The sequence below is a fragment of the Paramisgurnus dabryanus genome, chromosome 5, assembly GCF_030506205.2.
Source record: "Paramisgurnus dabryanus chromosome 5, PD_genome_1.1, whole genome shotgun sequence".
Lineage (NCBI taxonomy): Eukaryota > Metazoa > Chordata > Actinopteri > Cypriniformes > Cobitidae > Paramisgurnus > Paramisgurnus dabryanus.
In genome coordinates, this window is record NC_133341.1 from 43,897,680 (window position 1) to 43,919,498 (window position 21,819).

General features: G+C 38.2%; 2 protein-coding genes across 2 annotated transcripts in view; both read left to right on the plus strand.

Moving 5' to 3' along the window:
- The first annotated feature begins 328 nt into the window (after nucleotides 1-328).
- Nucleotides 329-5,137, plus strand: LOC135774099 (uncharacterized). The gene is made up of 17 exons (XM_065283979.2): nucleotides 329-402; nucleotides 563-632; nucleotides 719-759; nucleotides 914-998; nucleotides 1,077-1,178; nucleotides 1,270-1,316; nucleotides 1,435-1,531; nucleotides 1,610-1,683; nucleotides 1,778-1,828; nucleotides 1,981-2,065; nucleotides 4,023-4,096; nucleotides 4,198-4,248; nucleotides 4,384-4,468; nucleotides 4,547-4,624; nucleotides 4,731-4,777; nucleotides 4,892-4,991; nucleotides 5,078-5,137. Exons 1-17 carry the CDS (start codon nucleotides 329-331, stop codon nucleotides 5,135-5,137), a joined length of 1,221 nt encoding a protein of 406 aa, XP_065140051.2.
- Nucleotides 5,138-5,825: 688 nt separating this feature from the next.
- The window catches only part of dnm1b (dynamin 1b), a 48,289-nt gene continuing 32,295 nt past the window's right edge, over nucleotides 5,826-21,819 (plus strand). The window contains exons 1-6 of the mRNA XM_065284288.2: nucleotides 5,826-5,966; nucleotides 9,483-9,848; nucleotides 18,879-18,952; nucleotides 19,042-19,191; nucleotides 19,427-19,630; nucleotides 19,780-19,878. Of these exons, the coding sequence (XP_065140360.1) occupies nucleotides 9,688-9,848; nucleotides 18,879-18,952; nucleotides 19,042-19,191; nucleotides 19,427-19,630; nucleotides 19,780-19,878 (688 nt within the window). The 5' untranslated portion in view covers nucleotides 5,826-5,966; nucleotides 9,483-9,687. The remainder of the gene's footprint in view (nucleotides 5,967-9,482; nucleotides 9,849-18,878; nucleotides 18,953-19,041; nucleotides 19,192-19,426; nucleotides 19,631-19,779; nucleotides 19,879-21,819) is intronic.

The window sequence follows — 21,819 nt, forward strand, 5'->3', positions numbered from 1 at the left end:
AGTATATTTGTGAAAATTATTTTGTTATCATCAAGTTGTTTCATTTAACATCTTTGCTTTTTTCTGAGAAGGTTTTCCAGTGTGGAATGGCCTATGGGACACGGTGGACCATCATGTCTCTCATAAGGGGACCACACCACCACCCACGAAGGCAGCCAGCACACGTCAGGTGAGATTCTGTCTGCTTGAGTTTTTATAGAGAGTAATTATGTAATCACAAAAGTAAAACATCACATTTCAATACCAGCCAGAGTGTTTAACGGTAACTTACACATAACCTAACTGATGATGATGTGATTTCTAGGAGGATATCAAGGCTAAAGATCTCATGGTGAGGCCATGGACTTCAGTCTTTGATTTCTTCCATTTCACCGAATGCGGACTCGTGTCTGCAGAATTCCAGTAAGGACTCACAGATCTTCAGTTGTTTTGTTGCAGTAACATTTTTGATAGTTAAACAAATTGTGTCAATTTTTATCTGTAACTGTTGTAATATTACAATTAGCTGTTGGTAAATGTTTGCAGAAACAGTTCTTAACAATATTTTAAAATGTGTTTTTAGGCCTTCACCTCCAAATGGCTCGACCGCTCCGGCTGCGCCTCCTCAGCCCCAGCCGTCTGCGTCCTCTCAGGTAGATTGTGAACATTATTAGTGTTTATATTCATGAAAAAGTAGTTTCATGTAAATGTTTTAAATCTCTGATTGTTTTCCTTATAGCAAAATAACGCAGATAAGGTGGAGACTAGTTTATCATCTCCGTAAGTTTATCAAAGTCTCTCTAAATTCTTTTGTAACCAGTCTAGTATAACCTTAAGCTGTGTTTTAAAATCTTTTACAGTAAACTTAATATTATAACATATATAAATGTTAGCAGAAACAGTTCTTACAGTATCTTTATTTGTATTTATGTAGACTTTCACCTCCGCACATTCAAGTGCCTCCTCCCGCCTCTCGTCCTCAGCGTCGTGCTCTCAAGCGTCCGGCTCCTTCTTCACAGGTAGATTTAAACCAAAGCCTTAAGCAGAACTCAATGTTCATTTCAATTTGTTTTAATATACATGTATTTAATCTTTAGGATGATCAGGATGAGATGGAGCCGCCGCCAAAGAGGGCCAGACTAAATGGGCTGTCGGCGGAGGTCACGCGTCCTCAGGCCCAAACAGCATCGTCCTCTCAGGTAGATTTCACCAAAGCCCTAAACGTTATTAGTGACAATTGAATTGAGAATTTCATTTCATTTATTAAATCTTTGATTGGTTTATTTACAGCAAAATAAAGCAGATGCTGGGGAGGTCGACTGTTCTTCTGTTTCACAGTAAGTCTTTATTTCAGCCTTAACCTTGTTATATTAGATTTAATTTTTTATTTGAGATGTTTTAGCGCTGTAATGTTTGCTGACGCAATTCTCACAGTACTTTTATATGTGTTTATAGACATTCAAGTAATAACAGTCGGCCAATCCGGCCACTGCCTCCTCCTGCCTCTCCTCCTCAGCGTCGCGCTCTCAAGCGTCCGGCTCCTTCTTCAAAGGTAGATTCAAACCGAAGCCTTTAGCAGAACTCAATGTTCATTTTATTTTGTTTTAATATACGTGTATTTAATCTTCAGAATGTTCAGGATGAGATGGAGCCACCGGCAAAGAGGGCCAGGCTGTGTTTAACACAAAAGGATTTAAAAGCTCAGTAAGTTTATCATAGTCTGTCTGTTTTAGACTTTACATTTTTTATTAATGTTTACAGAAACAGTTCTTAACAATATATTTATATATATTTATAGACAATCGTCTCCTGATGGGTTGTCAGCTCAGGTCATGCCACCTCAGGCCCAGTAAGTTTAAAAGTCTCTCTCAATTCATCTGTAACCAGTGTAGTATTTCGTTTAGCTGTGTTTTTTAATTTTTTTACAGTAAACTTAATATTTTTATTGTTTAAATGTTAGCAGAAATTGTTCTTACAGTATCTTTATTTGTATTTATGTAGACTTTCACCTCCGCACAGTCAAGTGCCTCCTCCCGTCTCTCCTCCTCAGCGTCGCGCTCTCAAGCGTCCGGCTCCTTCTTCAAAGGTAGATTCAAACCGAAGCCTTTAGCAGAACTCAATGTTCATTTCAGTTTGTTCTAATATACATGTATTAAATCTTCAGGATGAGATGGAGCCACCGGCAAAGAGGGCCAGACTAAATGGGCTGTCGGCAGAGGTCACAACTCCTCAAGCCCAGATGCCATCGTCCTCTCAGGTAGATTCCACCAAAGCCTTAAACCATGGGTCTCCAACGTGTAAAAATCAACAAGTAAAACAAAAAAGTTTTGAGTACTGTAGACTACATCAAAAAGTAGCCCTCCAGTTTTATCCATTGTGGTAGCCCTTGCTCACAGAAAGGTTGGAGACCCCTGCCCTAAACGTTATTAGTGACAATTTAATTGAGAATTTCATTTCATTTATTAAATCTCTGATTTTTTTATTTACAGCAAAATAAAGCAGACAGTGCCATGGTCGGCTGTTCTTCTGTTTCACAGTAAGTCTTTGGGCTCTATCATACACCCGGCGCAATGCAGCGCAATGCGCGACGCAAGTGTCTTTCGCTAGTTTCCACCCTAATTTTCACGTTTAGCGCCGCGTTGTTTAAATAGCAAATGCATTTGCGCCCCCTTTTGCGCCCATGGGCGTTCTGGTCTGAAAACGAGGTGTGTTCAGGCGCATTGTTGGCGCGTTGCTATTTTGAGGCAACTGAAATAGACTACGCCATTGACCAACAAAAACCTGGTCTAAAGTCTAAAGTCAATGGCGCAATATGTTTTATGTTATTTAAAGAGCGCATTAGTAAAATGCGCCTATACACGGGAGGAAAACGCGGGTTTGCTTATCACAAGGAACATAATGCGCAGCAGCACAAAAATGCTTTTAAATATGAAAGATTAAAGGATTGAATGTAAAAGATTATTATTGAGTCTCTTGGACATAAATGAGGACAGATTATGAGACGTTAGAAGGCGCAAAGAGCTGCTTCACCTGCAGCCTGGTAAGTAAATAAATGCTTTGCTTTAAACAAATGCGTCTGTTTTTAAATGTTTTTTTTTAATGCTACCTCACGGATTTATTGTATATGGTGACTCTGTACCTGTGGATATGGTGAGATGAGAAACATTTTTAAGTAATGCTTAAAAAAACTCGTTGCTAAAAAAAAACGCTGTCCAAAGTGCTGAAACGTGAGGAGAGTCGTTTGTAAATTCTTTATCCTTTGTTTGTTACAAATAAAGTATTTTTAGAGTACAAACCTTATCTTACATACTTGTAAATTATTTTTTGATGATATTGGATAGCCATACATTTAAAGCAATCACAAGCCTGCTTTTTACTTCCATGACTAAAAGAAAATGGGTTTTAAAGGTTTTAATAAAAAAATAACAATTTCAATACAAGTGAAAAACAACACAATTATTTAACATTAATCTTAAACTGGGGATCTTCTTCCTCCGCTTAGTTTTTCAGTTTACAAAGTCCGTCATCTAAATAGGGATTAGACATAACGCCAGCGCAACTGGCTTTTAAAGGGGATGAGAGCTGTGACTCTCATTGGTTTACTGCACGTTACGCCCAAAATACTCCCATTACAATAGGACCTACCCTTTTCGACCATGCGCTCGGCGCAAAAACCATTTTCCCGTCGTTAAATTAGCAAAAGTGGATTCGGACACGCCCATTTAGACAATGCGCTTAGATCGTTAAAATAGGGCCCTTTATTTCAGCCTTAACCTTGTTATATTACATTTAATTTTTTATTTGAGATGTTTTAGCGCTGTAATGTTTGCTGACGCAATTCTCACAGTACTTTTATATGTGTTTATAGACATTCAAGTAATAACAGTCGGCCAATCCGGCCACTGCCTCCTCCTGCCTCTCCTCCTCAGCGTCGCGCTCTCAAGCGTCCGGCTCCTTCTTCAAAGGTAGATTCAAACCGAAGCCTTTAGCAGAACTCAATCTTCATTTTATTTTGTTTTAATATACGTGTATTTAATCTTCAGAATGTTCAGGATGAGATGGAGCCACCGGCAAAGAGGGCCAGGCTGTGTTTAACAGAAACGGATTTTAAAGCTCAGTAAGTTTATTATAGTCTGTCTGTTTTAGACTTTACCTTTTTTTATTTGCACAAATGTTTACAGAAACAGTTCTTAACAATATATTTATATGTATTTATAGACATTCATCTCCTGTTGTCATGTTGGCTGAGGTCACGCCACCTCAGGCCCAGTAAGTTTATCAAAGTCTCATTAAATTAATCTGTAACCAGTCTAGTATTATGTTTAGCTGTGTTTATACATTTTTTACTGTAAAGTTAAATGTTAGCAGAAACAGTTCTTACAGTATCTTTATATGTTTGTGTAGACTTTCACCTCCTCATGGTCAAGTGCCTCCTCCCGCCTCTCGCCTTCAGCGTCGCCGTCTCTGGCGTTCGGCTCCTTCTTCACAGGTAGATTTAAACTGAAGCCTTTCGCAGAACTCAATGTTCATTTCAATTTGTTTTAATATACGTGTATTTAATCTTCAGGATAAGATGGAGCCGACGCCAAGGAGGGTCAGACTAAAAAGGCTGTCGGCACAGGTCACACCTCCTCTGTCCCAGAAGGTATTGTCCTCTCGGGTAGATTTCACCAAAGCCCTAAACGTTATTAGTGACAATTTAATTGAGAATTACATTTCATTTATTAAATCTTAAATTGTTTAATTTACAGCAAAATAAACCTGACACTGCCGTGGCCGACTGTTCTTCTGTTTCTCAGTAAGTCTTTATTTCAGCTTTTGTTATATTACATTTTAGTTTTTTATTTGAGATGTTTTAGCGCTGTAATGTTTGCTTACGCAATTCTCACAATACTTTTAAATGTGTTTATAGACATTCAACTATTAACAGTCGGCCAATCCGGCAAGTGTCTCCTCCCGCCTCTCATCCTCAGCGTCGCTCGCGCAAGCGTCTGGCTCCATGCTCTTCACAGGTAGATTTAAAACAGAGCCCTGAACAAAACAAATTTGATACAAATTTGTATTTAATGTCTTAAATCTCTGTTTGCTTTATTTGCAGGAAGCATCTGAAGGCATGGTGTCCAAGGCCAAAATACCCAGACTTGATGGGATGTTTTAATAAAAAAAAAAAAGGAGGAGACCCAACCTCACCTCCTCAAACCCCACCCCCATGTGCAGAAAATAAATAAAGAGATTTTTTTATTAAACGTAGAGTAGTGAAAAAAACAAAAATGACACAGATTGTTTGTGACGCATTCATTATGTTCATTTATTGTGACAAACTTAAATGTAATGCGATTATCAACCACATCAAATGAAAATACAAAAATCATGATCGGGTTTTACCAACACTTCCATCACCCACACTAGAAACAAAGCTTAATGTAAACCAAATAAGGCAAAGACCCAAGTTAGGTTAAAATCACTTCTCCTTTAATTCCTATAGTAATACTAAGCAGACACATCACAGATGAGTTCAAGCAGTAAACCATAAACTAACTTCAAATCAATTCAAGATCTTTACATCTTCTAACAATCTGATTATGAGGTTAAAGGATCAGAAGGTTTACAAAAGTCTCCCTACAGCTTATGACGTATAATATATGAGATATTTCTGACTGCAGCAATAACTTATAAAACATAACACTTATTTTTGTATCATAAGCAAACATTGAAGTTGATGGGTTATGACGTGGACAACTAAACCGTAAATCATTTCTGAAGAGTTTGTTTTTAATAAACACAGTAAATAATCTTTTATTTAATATCTAAAGGTGAAAACATCTGAAAACAATATTTACACCGTAAGAGAGATCTGACTGTTAATGTTTGTATACAGCACATGATTCACATTGTTTTCTTTATCACATTGCATGCAGGGATCTTAATGGCCACATAAAGGAGGTGACCTATAAAGCAGCACAACATTTTATTCAACTGTTTCACAGGTAAGTCATTTTATTAAAAAATTTACTTTGTTAAATCACTGTTTTATCGCTGAGATTTATTCATAAAAACATGAACACACAGTGTGTCTGCTCATCTCATGTTATTCTTGAGTACCTATAGAGTAGTATTAATTCCTTTATCTCTGAAGAGTCTTTAGTTTGAGCAGATTTATAAAAGGCAGATCAGCTGTACTCATGGAGGTGTACCGCGGGCGGAGCGAGTCATGAGAAAGCAACACATTTGATGCAGTTGGGACCGCCCCTTTTCAACAAAATCCAGCTTAAAACAAACACACACGCACAACTCCGCTGCTACTCTGTTTCAGGGTTCATTTTAGTTCATGACACTTAGCTTCAGAGGACGTCTGCGCATGCATGCACTTATGATGAGCATTCAGCAGCACATATTTTGGCTATATTATAATGTTAAAGCAGTTTTTTTACATTTACAGTTGCAAATATAAATTGCTGTCTATCTCTGTCTTAGAAAATGTATGTTTTCTTTTTGAAAAAATAAATAAATTAATTAAAATAGATTGTTATTTGTGATTGGATTGAATACTATACATTTAATTATGTTCATTATTAATATACAGGCCCGGGGTGGGTAATCGGGAGAACCGGGAGAATTCCCGGTGGGCCGCTTCACTTTTGGGCCGGTCGAGTTTATTTTTTTTTTGTCACGTTAGTGTGAGTCTATCTTCAAATTAAACTTCACACGTTTCGCATTGACACTGCAGCGCGCAGCCTCTGCATGGGTTGTACCATGTGAAGGAGTTTTCCCCTCCCCTCCCATAGAGTTGGTTCGGTCCATAGCACGTCCAAGAAAACTTTTCTCCGGTAGTCTGGGCCGGCCCTACCGTAACAATACGCGTCTGAGAGGAGGAGGGCGTAAAAAACAGGTTGAAGAAAAAATCCATTGGAGGAGTATGCTGCCAAATGTGCCAAACCTACAGATTTATTTTCAAGAGGACAAACAAAAGTGACAACAGGTAACTTAAAGAGAAATAAGCCTATAATGATTAGCATTAGCAACGTAATTATTCGGCTAATACCGTTGTCAAACTATTTACAAGCCAAAATTTTTTTTTGTTAAAATATTACCCTTTTGTGTATACATGACGATTCATAGACTTTGCAAATATTATGCAAGCAGCTTCTGAGCAGTCCCCCGCTGAAAATGAGGAGGCCATGAATAAACAATATGAATTAAAGTTATTTAACCCTCAGGTTGTGTTCAGAACCTTATAACACCTTTTGTTTTCCCAGTCAAAAATGACCAGCCAAAAAAGCTTATAAATCACTTGTTATGCTATATAACCAATATTGTATTCAATATTTTTGTCAAATTGTTTTCTTTTTTGATTAGGACTTTTATATTTCTATTTGCATTAATCATCGGCCTCATAGCATTAGCAATGCTAATAATTTATCAACCTTTCCTTGTGGAATACACTATAAAAAGGGCTGGGTTATTTATATATTTTATATATTGGACAGAACACGCTGCTGGGTTAAAATTGACCCAGTGCTGGGTTGTTTTAACCCACCTGTTGGGTTATTATAATCCATGGTTGCATAACAACAACCTAACATTGGGTTATTTTTAACCCAGCATGGGTAATTTTTAACCCAGCATGTGTTCTGTCCAATATTTACCCATTATGGGTAAAAAGTAACCCAGCCTTTTTTAGAGTGTAGAGGAATATTTTTGTTAACTTCTTAAGTGAAATATTATTTAACTTTTACCTTATTTGTTGAACCATGATATTAATAAAAACTATGGTAAGAGCTGAACTGTTGCTTTATTTATCCAATTTGAAAAAAGTGCTAATTTGGAATAACACTATGGAAAAAGTGGGCCGGTCTTGGGCCTGAAACTCCCGGGCTGAAAAGTGGTCCCACTCCGGCCCTGTTAATATATCTCCAAATATCAGTGGATGCATAAATTAAACACAAGTTACAATTCTATCAGTTAAGGAATGTTATAATAAAGTACATTTCTTCATCAATTCTGTCGATTCATAAACAAACTCATCACTTTTACTTATTAGATAATATGAAATAAATCTCAATTTACAATAAATGTGTGTGTGTAAATAGTGTGGTTTATTTGCTATTTCTGTATTGTAGGAAAAAAAGGTTTGCATTACAAATGCTAATTAAATTAAATTAAATGCTTTTACTGAGTTTATAGTCTGTTATTATTTTATCTTATTCTATTATTTTTTCCCCTGATAAAAGTGCCACAAAAGTTCTTAAAAGTCTAATGACTGGTCTCTATTTAATCTATTTAATCACACGAACGCGATCTTTTGACTCTGCTGACGTTTGTGGTCGACTGGACTGCCAGATTGGTGAAGTGTCCGATTTAAAGCTCTTTTTTTCACTCCTCCTATTTCACTGCAGCCGTCGGCTCTCGTTAATTTCAGGGAGAGATGATCAGCATCTCTAACAAGCCAAGGAACAGGCATTTCTGAGAGTATCAGAAAGTATCAGCAAGCTTATCCGCCAATGACATCAGAGTATCGCGAGACCAATGTTAACGGCGTCCCATTTTGTAACATTGCTCTCGCGGTACTCTGATGTCATCCGCTGATCGGTCTGCGCAGCGCCGCTTGAAGTGAAACTACATTTGACTCTGTGGCTAATGCTGCGTTCCAGGCAGGTTTTTGAGCTCGTGAATTACGACTTCAAAACCACGACTCACGACTCTATGCGTTCCAGGCAGCCTGTAACCCGTGTTTTTACAACCTTCTACCTGTGAAAGTGCACTGAAACGCCAGTCAAACCCGTGACTTCCCACCCGTGAACTCGTACTAGATCGATGTACTCCCAGTTCATCAGAGTCGTGAGTCGTGGTTTTGAAGTCGTGATTTACGGGTTACAGGTTGCCTGGAACGCGGCATAAGTACCAGCAGCAACATGATGAGAAGTGGTGATACCCAAGAGAAAGCAATATTATGAAGCCGCAAACTCGGAGCCTGCAACTACCGACCCGCATGCTCAGACCCAGCTCAGGACCCCTCGGTTTTTTTTTTAGACAGCGCCCCCTGCTCACACACTCATCCAAATGGCATTGAAAACAATAGGATGCAATATTACGGCCTCGTTTCATTTAAAGTTATCCAAATAAATATTTGCGTTCCCTGCTTAATGCATGTGCCAAAAAACTCATTTTGTTCCCTGACTAACAAATTGTTGTCTGCAGTATTTTTTGAGCGTGGGTGTAATTGAAATAAAATTACTGATGGATGGGATACAATTACAGATTAAACAATCCTCTGAAAAATATTGTGTGATATTATATTGCTACAATGTTTTTTTTTATTCAAATTCCATTTTTTCTTTCAGTTCAACCTATAAAGGTTTTATTAACATTATAGCATGCTAACATTACAAAACAGTTTTTTGATATTTTGAATGCGAAGCAAAACTTAAATAAGAATAGACAAAACACCAATAAAAAACAATTCTGTACTTTATTGGACAATCACATCATCTTGCTGTAAACAGGAGAAAGCCCCCAGTGGCTGTACATGGTACTGCAGGCGGCGCTTCATCACCGCATCCCTCTCGTACTGCGGAGAACAGGCAGGGATCAGCGGGCAGGCAGGAGGACGTATGTCGAGCTGCAAAGAAAAAATTGAAGGAAACGCTTATTTCGACATCTCCGTTTATTTTTTCGCTGTGAAACACCACTCGTTATTTGTCCGGCAAGATGGGCAATCGGGGAATGGAGGACCTGATTCCTCTTGTAAACAGAATGCAGGACGCCTTCTCCGCCATCGGACAAAATGCCAACCTGGACCTGCCTCAGATCGCCGTGGTCGGTGGGCAAAGTGCCGGGAAAAGCTCTGTTTTGGAGAACTTTGTGGGGAAGTAAGTGACATTTGATGTCAAAATTATGTATTGAATAACATGCATGGTGACTAATAACATCCTTGTTTCATTAATGGTTCTCGAACCGGGATATTCAAACAATCACTCATTATTAATATATGCTATGCACAAATAATTTTGTATAATGCAGTATGTATTCACAATAATGTCTGTCCATGGTGTTTATTCATCATCACCATGGACAGTGGTAGCATACAGTGTATAGAGAGAGATGGGTGCATTTGAATCCTACTTCCTGGCACTAGTATCCATATGTACCATCTGTGTTTTTACTGCTTAATTTCAATTACACAAGACAATTTTAAAGTCTGATCTCAAAATGTAGACCCTTATTGTGCATCCCACCATCAATGATGCCAGTGATGCTTATGGCTGACGTGTATGTGTCCTCTTGCTTTAGTAAGGCCATCATAGGCTGCCTAAGGAACCTACTGTATCGAGATGCCTACTTACACCAGCATTTTGGGGCATCATAGAGAAGCTCACACCATGCTTGCTTTCTGTATTGGGAAGAGAATGAGTTTTGTGCAATATTGTATGCATGTTTTTATTTACATGCATGAGTAACATCTAATCTTAAATGCTTTGAGAATTGTTATTTTATATTTTGTGCATCACAGAGAACAAATAGAAATGCATGCAGTATAACAAAAGGTTTAACCAAAGGTTAAATGTTCACCGGCTTTTCATTTTGGGTGTAGTTCAACGGGGGGAGGTGAGCTTATCGCCCTTCACGCTTTTATGTATCTCCTGAATATAATTGCTTTTCTATCAGGGGATTTTGGTGCTATCTTAACATTTGTATTTGGGAATTTGGGTGACACTTTTATACAAAGTGACTTACAGCACATTCAATCTATACATTTTCCTGTCAGCATCTCTATTCCCTGGGGATCGAACCCCTGACATTGCGTTGCTAATGCAATGCTCTATCAATTGTGCATTGGTTATATGCATTAAAAATTTAGTGAATGTGTGGTACCACTTTATTTTTAATCTTTGTTACTCTTTGTTAGAAAAAATCCAGATCATTTACTTACCACCATGTCATCCAAAATGTCGATGTCTTTCTTTGTTCAGTCGAGAAGAGATTATGTTTTTTGAGGTAACCATTTCAGGATTTTTCTCATTTCAATGGACTTTAATGGACCCCAACAGTTAACAGTTTTAATGCAGTTTAAAATTGCAGTTTCAAAGGACTCTAAACAATCTCAAACGAGGCATATTATCTAGCGAAACGATTGTCATGTTTGGCAAGAAAAATAAAAAATATGCACTTTTAAACCACAACTTCTCGTCTTCCTTCAGTCCTGTGACGCGCCAGCATGTCCTCATGTAATATGTCAAGAGGTCACGGATGACGTATGCGAAACTACGCCACAGTGTTTACAAGTGTGGAGAAAAGACTGTTGCAACGTTGTTGTATGTGGAATGATACTAATTAATGTCTTTGTGTCAGTTTATTGTTTAAAATGGTCCGCAAATGTGCGTTTCATATATGTAAAACGTGACCTTTTCACGTCATTACGCAATTACGTGAGGTCACGTTGGCGCCTTACAAGACCAGAGGAAGACGAGAAGTTGTGGTTTAAAAGTGCATATTTTTTATTTTTCTTGCCAAAAATGACAATCTTTTTGCTAGATAAGACCCTTATGCCTCGTTTGGGATCGTTTAGAGTCCTTTGAAACTGCAATTTTAAACTGCATTAAAACTGTTTAGTGTTGGGGTCCATTAAAGTCCATTAAAATGAGAAAAATCCTGGAATGTTTTCCTCAAAAAACATAATTTCTTCTCGACTGAACAAAGAAAGACATCAACATTTTGGATGACATGGTGGTATTCCCCCCTTCATTATTCTTCATCTGGCTCTGATTTAGATGACCTGTGTTTGTTTTCAGGACCATGGACAGTTCTTCAAATCAATCTGTTTGTAAAGGTGGGGGTTAGCGGGGTCTTGTGTTTCCCACTCCATTCCCAAATTTTTACAGAGGGGTGATTGTAGGGCAACGCTCCTGAAACACACGGTTCATAAGGTTTCCAGATTTCCCGGCCTATTTCAACAAGCTCCGAACACTGCGAGCTTTGTATGCTGTGCTTTTGCTTGCACAAGCCCCTATAAAGTAAACGGTGGCAGGTTGCTATGAGGTTTCAACAGTAACGTCCGGTGACCCCTCATAAACCTACATTGTTATTCGGCAAGGTCTTCTTCACTTTGTATTTTTGGTCACGCTACACAAGCTCTGTACACTAAAGCGCCTGTCAAGCCGGTCAGCCACAAACCGCTCTATTGAAAGGCAGTACAATGCTCATTGCTGTTACAAGATGGGACTTCACGATGGTGAATGAGAACAGCTGTGCCTTGTGTGCTTAAACTCTTACAATCAAAAGATGCTTTGCTGATGTCATACTTGCTGATTTTTGGACTGATGAATAAGTAATGGTGTATTATAGTGTTGAACAAACATTATGTTATCCACGCTGACACTCGTGGTGCATATGTTATTATGCATAGTGTATGTCCGAATGAGACATAGCCTTAAAGCGTCCTCGCTGATGTGATGATATGATCATCATTCATGTGACAGTGCAGTTTGGTGGAAAGCAGCAGGATATAACAGCTGTTGTGTGACTGTCATAACATCGCTTGGTAGAAGCAGATGTTACTTCAGTGTATTAAAGGTGCCCAAAAATGCATTGAAAATTTTTTTACATGTCCATTTCCAATCTTTTGCCTTTAAAATTAAATGGTGTATTATTACCTTATTTGCAAGGGTCATGAATAATAATGTTGAGCTCTGCTCTGATTGGCTGTTTCACAGAGCAGCTCATTTCAGTAGCTGTAGCTCTGTGTGTGTGTAAACAGACCTTATGTTTGAGCCTGTATCAGAAGAAGATACAGAAGTTAAGGGATAATCAATTGTTTGGAGATTGTTAATGGAAGTTTCTGAATGGAAAGTACGGACCTGCAAAACATAACTTTAACGCCAATAGCAGAACTTTAGCCTAAATGCTAGCATATAGCATTAACTAGCATAAAGCGCTAACGCAGCAGTCACAACCATAGATACGTATAAAGGCTAGATGTCTTACGGCGGAGTTTCTAACGGCATCACCTGGCGGCCATCTTACCTCAGACAGCTCGCTCACTCGTAGCATTGAGTTTAATGTGATACTTTTAAACGGTTTGGTTTTTTACAAACGTTATTAACGTGGCTATAATTCTGGATGCTTTAACATGTTTCATGAATTTTTTATTTATTTTTAGTATAAGTATGCAGTGTCATAGGTACATCTTTGACGTTTATAACAAACCAAACCGTTTGAGAAATCAGTAAAAAATTAAGTGAGCGAGCGCCCTGTGGTAAGATGGCCGCCAAAATGCGGACGTTCCACTCAATTGGCCAGCAGCGAGGGGGAGACATCTACACTGTAAAAAATTACTCTGGAGGGTGTTAAATTTAACCCATGAAAATTAGTTATAATTTAATTAAGTATATAAGCTAGCAAGTAAAATAAAAAATAATGGGTATATTCTACCTTCACTATCCAATTTTTAACAGTAATAACTGCAATACTAAAAAAATAAGTAACATATACCCTAAAATATTGGCCTTAGCACCGCAAAGTGCGCATGAATCAACATCAAGGCGGGACTCGAGTCACCATTTTTTCATATCATATCGGCGGGAGAACTGCGGTTTGTTGACAGGTAAGTTTTTATTTAACTTGTTGATATCATCATGAATGGAAATGTTAAGTTGGTTAACTGTAAAATCTACCAGAAGTTTAGTCATTTGCGTGCTTCTCTGTTGTTGACAGATTGATAGGTTAGAATATGTCAGTCAGGTTAGCTTTGAATGAAACATCGCCCAGTTCTTGCACCTGCGAATACGAATAAATATCCATATTTATGATTAAAATTTTAACTTCCATTATTATTATTTACATGTCTGAATCTCGTGAACAGCGGAGCTGCTCAATATGAGTGGTTGAACTTGAGCAAGCCACGTGACGAGAGAGAGCAGCGGACGGTTGATGTACGATACAGACGGGAGGGCGTCGAGCAGACAAACAAACAACGGTAAAGCTGTCGATGCTAGATAATTACTGTAAAAGTTTTCTTGCATTTATCTGTTAATATATTGAGTTTTGTTTTAGAAGGGATCCATTTATGAAGCCATTTTATTATTATTATTATTATTATTATTATTATCATTTACGGATATATACTTAACGTTGCCTTTCGCTTTTTAATGTCTGTTCAAAAAAGTATTTCGGAGTTCATATGTTATATATGAGACTTGTATATGAAGTTGAATCACTTAAAATTGAATGTAAGTACTTCTTGTTAGTGTTCAATGTTTTATGCACGTGTACTGTGAGTTATAGCATAATATGAAGTTGTATTTTTGCACTTAATAAGTTTTAAATGAAGTTGAAATGTTTGTTTGTATCGATATAGCATGCTAGTCTACTGAGGTAAATGAGATCAGTTTTTCCTCTCATATTATTGTCTTCTTTAATTTTCTAATGATAACGTGAAGAACAGTATTTAGGAATCTTGCTTTTAATGCTTTTTTAACATCTCATGAAGCCTTGGTTTATTTTGTTTTATGAAATAATATTTTCAAGAAGCTTTATGTAAAACTATGATATGTTGTATTTCACTTGAAATGTATTGGGGTTATTATACGTCCAATAATTAGTTTTAAATGTTTACAGAATGTTATTTGGTCAATAAAGCAAGCAATTTATGCAATCTTGTGCATGACTATTTTCTTATTCAACCCTCTCTGAATAAGTAATATGTAATGTTTCTTAATGGCTTATCATTATTAATAATAATTTAATAGATCTGTGCCTTAATACCAATAGGGTTAATGTTATTCATTTTTTTATAAGTAATTAGTTATGAAAAAATAGGTAGACCTTACCTAATTTTTTTTACTTTATCATAGTAATTAAATTTAGGTACTTTTTAATCAAATATATAGGATATAATTTACTCAAACAAAGTGAGTGCAAATTGTTACAACAATTTTTTTGAGTAAATTCTATAGGTTGTTTTTTACAGTGTAGCCTTTATACATATCTATGGTCACTACGTTGTTTTTAGCATTGTAACAACATTGTACTTAACTCTTTTCCCGCCATTGACGAGTTATCTTGTCAATTAAGAGAAACATTTGCATTAAAAAGTGTTTCTGATTAGGATTAATGGTAATCTGTAATACCGCGATTATCCACTAAATGGTGCACTTACCCAATAAAAAAAACTGAAGCAAAAAATAATTTACTAATTTTAAACTCATAATGTGTATGTTTTGATAATTGTTATCAATCTGATCTCTAACAAAATTCCTTCACAAAAATGCAATTATTTCAATTATATTTAAGAATTTACAAGCAGAAAAAATAATATAGATAGCATGAAACATTTTTTCCTGTTTTGTTTGTTTGAAAGCAGAGGGTCTGTTCTTTCATTTGATATATTTGTATGTTTATATATTTTTTGAAGAAAATTTTCCTGCAATGCATTTTGTGAAACTTTTGTGAAAATCATAAAAAATGCTGGCAGGCAACTTAAAAAAAAAAAAAATGGTTGGCGGGGAATGAGTTAATAATGTGTAATTTAATGTTAGGTTGTTCATCTCGGCTGTGACATCACAGTTGGTGTTAGTTGAGATTGGCCTGTTTTCTAGATGTCTTTTGCATGCACAAGGTTTACATAAGAAGGAGGAAACACTCGCGATTGAGGCTCACGATAAGTCATTACCATGTACAGAACTCTTATTATTCATCAAGGTAAATCGAGTTTTCCATTCTATGGCACCTTTAAGTCAATGCGTGTGCGTCAATAAATTGGTGGTGGTGGTGAATTAAGCTGGTCATGTAGTGTTGGCAACGTCTGCTTTAATGGGGATGTCTTCCATAGGCCATAGAGACATGTAGGTAAATGACTGTAGGTAATGTTTGCTTCTTGTCCCACTTACTATTGCTCAATAAGAAATGTTTTGTTGTTTTCCAGTTTAAAGAACCATTCATCAACTATTTGATGGTTCCCCTAGGAAGGGGCTCTGTACAGAATCGCGCAGGGCGTTTGCATACCTGTGTGCATGCACAGTACACGAAACAACTTAAAATAAGGTGTTTAGAAGCGCAATTTGAGCGTACTAGACAAAGTTATGGTACAGTTGATGTCAGGTTTAATTGTTCGTCTAAAATATATATTTTTATTGTGATTTTACCACACCATTTTAGATACATGTCTTTCCACAATATATTTCATAGAGACAGAGCGCCGATATGCAAATTTGAAAACCACGCCCACCGGGGGGAAAACAATCCAACCGTCTCCATTGACTTTGTTTTGCGAGAAGCCGCCTCCTTGTCATTTCTGGCTTGTAACAAAAAACAGAATAATGCCTAAAAGCTGCTGTGTGACAATATGTACAGCTAACAAGCCAAAGAACCCAGAGATAAGTTTTTATAAGCTGTCGAGCCGTAAAACCCAGCTTTTAAGGAGAATAAAGTGGATCGCCGACTACGTTTTCCCCTATTGGACGCAGTTTTACTAATAGGAGTACTATGAAAAGTTGCCTGTTTCCATTTCTGTGTCTTTAAACGCTCGTTTTTTTGGAGTTGAAAGCTTATAAAAACGTATTTGTTTTTTGGGGTTGTTAGATGTACACCTTGTCACACAGCAGCTTTTAGGTATTAATCTGTTTTTAAGTTCAATCTGTAAATAAGTTTTTATAAGCTGTCGACCCCAAAAAACGAGCGTTTAAAGACACAGAAATGGATACAGGCAACTTTTCATAGTAATACTATTAGTAGAACTGCGTCCAATAGGGGGAAACGTAGTCGGCGATCCACTTTATTCTCCTTAAAGACAGGGTTTTACGGCTCGACAGCTTATAAAAACTTATTTCTGGGTTCTTTGGCTTGTTAGCTGTACATATTGTCACACAGCAGCTTTTAGGCATTATTCAGTTTTTTGTTACAAGCCAGAAATGACAAGGAGGCGGCTTCTCGCAATACAAAGTCAATGGAGACGGTTGGATTGTTTTCCCCCCCGGTGGGCGTGGTTTTCAGGTTATGACGCGCGGCGCTCTGTCTCTATAAGCAATCTGTATGTGAAGTAATGGTTTATCTTTCTACTACAGAGCTGTACGGATATAGAGCACATCATTTATTCACAGCGATCTTAAAATAAACAGCGTATGACCTTATTAACTTTTAGCTAGTCATATACAGTTTAGCACAAATAACCTTTATTACTCTTAAGTACTGCCGCTGCTCACCATAACACATAATAGAGTTAAGAAGGAGTTTCTGGAGAGTCACAGAAGAAAATCAAGCCTGATGATGATATTATTTCAGCCTATCATGAATAGAAGATAGTATTACATCACAATTTCAATTGATTATATTCTTGCACTAAATTTGATTATATTATGGGCTTTCACGTACCCAAAACAAATAAAATAAAATTATGTAACTGTGAAAACCCATTTTAAATCAGTTGTGGTCAGTAATGCTATGAAATTACACATTTTGTCTTTCCAAACATTACGAGGAGGTCTGCTTAAAGGGATAGTTTACCCAAAAATGAAACTTCTCTCATCATTTACTCACACAGCTGACGCCACCCATTGATTTCCATAGCATTTGTTTTTTATCAATGGGTAATGTCAACTGTGTGGTGCCATCATTTATATATCTTATTTATCTTCTTTTATGTTCAACAGAATAAAGAAACTCATACAGTTTTGTCACAACATGAGGGTGATTAAATGATGACAGAATGTTTAAAGAGAATTAAAGGGATAGGTCAATCTAAAATGGAAAATATTTTATAATTTACTTCCCTCATTTTCTTACAAACCTGTATAAATGTCTTTGTTCTGCTGAACACAGAGGAATATATTTGTTATAGAGGGAAACAGAAGCACCGTTGACTTCCAGGAAAAAAAACTACTATGGAGGTCAATGGTGCTCTAAAATGATTTGGTTACAAACATTGCTCAAAATATCTTTGTGTTCATCAGAACAAAGAAATTAATACAGGTTTGTAACAAAATGAGGGTGAGTAAATGATGACAGAATTTTACATTTTTGGTTGAACTATCCCTTTAATGACCCCACATGGTCTTCCTCTTCCTGCTCTGTTAATAAAGCCCTCTCTTATGAAACACAAAGACAACAGAAATGCTATTAAAATTGCACTAAGGCTACAAAAGAGTGGAGAAGAGTGGAGAAATGTGTCATGCATGACTAGCAATGACAGGTTTTTCTAATTAAATCTGTACATCTGTTCGATATGAGCTGTTTTAGTGTTAACATACACACCCAACGCTAAATACTGATGCTTTCTTATTCACAATATTTATGTATTTTCCTCGTATAAACATATTAAAGCAATGACTGCCTCACAACAAGAAGGTCACTGCTGGGATGCTCCGATCCATTGTCTGCAGATTGGTATTGGTCGATTATCGAATTAAATGACTCGATCGGTACTCGCTAAATTTGACCGATCCCAATCTTTTTATGTATTTTTTGGTTATGATAGGGCTTATACGGGTGAAATTTGAGACCATTTTTACACAGTGCTAGCATTTTCACAATTTCATTTACACTTTTCATACTACCGTATATTGAACATACTGTTGTAAAAAATATGGACGTAGTGTCCAAGACGTCACTTGTAGGTTTTATCCCGTCGCAATCTTACAGTTGTCATTAAGGCAAATTAGACCAAAAACACTTTTTGTACCAGGCTGTAATTTCTGCTGTAAAGTTGGGAATTTTACTACGGGGGTCTATGGGATTAACTCCCTTTGGAGTCAGTCTCTAGCGGTCAGTCAATGAATTGCAGTTTAAGTCACTACCGTGTTGGATTCACGATAGAGACTGGAATTGTGCCTTGGTCGATGAGTAGATACTTTATTTAATTCAGTGTGTACTTTCACTTGGACTCATTCTCATTTCATTCTCTTTTATAGGGACTTTCTGCCCCGTGGCTCTGGTATTGTCACTCGGCGCCCCCTGGTGCTGCAGCTCATCAACTGCCCTACTGGTAAAAGAAATCTTGCTTTTGCACAATAATATTTACATGCATGCACGCAATACTTAACTGAACATTTTAAACATACTTCCTATTTGCAGAATATGCAGAGTTTCTGCATTGCAAGGGGAAGAAGTTTACTGATTTTGATGAGGTTCGTCAGGAAATTGAGGCGGAGACAGATCGCATCACCGGCCAGAACAAAGGCATCTCGCCGGTCCCGATCAATCTGCGAGTCTACTCACCTAATGGTACTTCTGCTTTTATGCATATACAGTACAGTCACACATTAAATGTGGCCATATCAGTTGAGTCACAGATCTTTGTAACATCTAGGTACCTACAGTACAAAGATGCTTAAAAGCATTTTTAATGTTTAAGGCTCCTATTTCATAAACCTATTTTTAAGGTTCCACATAAGTAGGTGCATGAAAGCCCATAATGTAAGCAATTCTTGAGCAATGCAATGCTTCTCTTCTTCACCAGTCTTGAATCTTACCCTCGTGGATTTGCCTGGTATGACCAAAGTGCCCGTCGGTGACCAGCCGGCTGATATTGAGTCTCAGATCAGAGATATGCTGATGCAGTTCGTGACGAAGGATAATTGCCTGCTGCTGGCCGTGTCTCCTGCCAACTCTGACCTGGCCAACTCGGATGCCCTCAAGATTGCCAAAGAAGTGGACCCTCAGGGTGTGTCATCATCAATTACTGAAAAAAACACGTTTAAAAATCCAAAAGTGTCATTTGCACTATATTCACTTCTTGTAGCTCATAATTGCAAATACGATGAACATGAATAAAATGTGAGCACACCTTTATGTGTATGTGTTTTTGATCAGGCTTAAGAACCATAGGAGTGATCACAAAATTGGATCTGATGGACGAAGGAACTGACGCACGTGACATCCTGGAGAACAAACTTCTTCCCTTACGTAGAGGTACAACACTCAAATGTTATCAAATGTAATCGCAAAATAAGAATTCATTTTTATGCCACTTTTTACAATATACAGTTTATTTGACAAAGTTCGATTTAACAAAGAGGAGCATGATCAACCAACTAATCATCACCATATTAACAGCCATTCCTTACCTCTCTCGGTTTTGCATTTCGGCTGGACCATGCTCGGTTCTGCAGTTTGGCAGAAACACTCTAGATTCTGTGGTTCAACAGCAACACGCTTGGTTCTGCGATTTAACCAGAACATGCTCTTTTCTGCGGTTCGGCTAGAACACACTGGGTTCTGTTTTTCAGCTAGAACATTCTTGGTTCTTTGTTTTGGCTAAATAATAGCTCAGTTCTGTGTTCTAGATAGAACATGCTCGGTTATTTGTTCGGCTAGAACTTCCTCAGCTCTTTGTTTCAGATAGAACATTCTTGGTTCTGTGTTTTAGCTAATAATCACTTGATTTTGTGTTAAGAATCACTCAACTCTGTGTTTCAGCTAGAACCGAGCGTGTTCCAGCTGAAACGCAGTAGCGAGCGTGTTCTAGTCGAAACGCAGAACCGAGCGTATTCTAGCCCAAACGCAGAACTGAACGTATTCAAGCCGAAAATGCAGAACTGAGAGGGTTCCAGCCGAAATGCAGAAGCAAGTGTGTTCCAGCTGAAACGCAGAACTGAGTATGTTCCAGCCGAAATGCAGAACCAAGTGTGTTCCAGCTGAACCGCAAAACCGAGCATTAATGGGTTACCATACCTTCCAGCTGAAACCCAGAACTGAGCGTGTTCCAGCCGAAACGCAGTAGCGAGTGGGTTGTAGCCCAATTGCAGAACCGAGCGTTTTCCAGCCGAAAACCTGAACCGAACGTGTTCCAGCCGAAACAAAGAAATGAGCGTGTTCCAGTCAAAACACAGAAGCGTGCATGTTCCTGTCAAACTGCAGAACTGAGCATGTTCCAGCCAAAACACAGAACCGAGCATGTTCCTGTTAAACTGCAGAACCAAGCGTGTTTCAGCCGAAACGCAGTAGCAAGCGTGTTCTAGTCGAGACGGAGAACCGAGCGTGTTCTAGCCCAAACGCTAAACAGAGCATGTTCTAGCCGAAGCTCAGAACCAAGTGCGTACCAGCCGAAACACAAAACCGAGCGTGTTAAAGCCGAAACGCAGAACAGAGCGTGTTCCAGCCAAAAGCCGCAGAACCAAGCATTTTCCAGTCAAAACGCAGAAGCATGCATGTTCCTGTTAAACCACTGAACTGAGCATGCTCCAGCCAAAACGCAGAAACGAGCATGTTCCTGTCCAACTGCAGAACCGAGCGTGTTCCAGCCAAAATGCAGTAGCGAGCGTGTTTTAGTCGAGACGCAGAACCGAGTGTGTTCTAGCCCAAACGCTGAACAGAGCATGTTCTAACTGAAGCTCAGTACCGAACGCGTTCCAGCCGAAACTCAGAACCAAGCGTGTTCTAGCCGAAACAAAAAAATGAACGTGTTCTAGCCAAAATTCCTGTCAAACCGCAGAACTGAACATGTTCCAGCCAAAACGCAGAACCGAGCGTGTTCTAGCCCAAACGCAGAACTGAACGTGTTCCAGCCGAAACGCAGTAGCGAGTGGGTTGTAGCCCAATTGCAGAACCGAGCGTTTTCCAGCCGAAACCTGAACCGAACGTGTTCCAGCCGAAACGCAGAAGTGAGCGTGTTCCAGTCGAAACACAGAAGCGTGCATGTTCCTGTCAAACTGCAGAACTGAGCATGTTCCAGCCAAAACACAGAACCGAGCATGTTCCTGTTAAACTGCAGAACCGAGCGTGTTTCAGCCGAAACGCAGAACCAAGCGCGTACCAGCCGAAACACAAAACCAAGCGTGTTCTAGCCTAAACACTAAACAGAGCATGTTCTAGCCAAAAACCGCAGAACCGAGCATTTTCCAGTCAAAACGC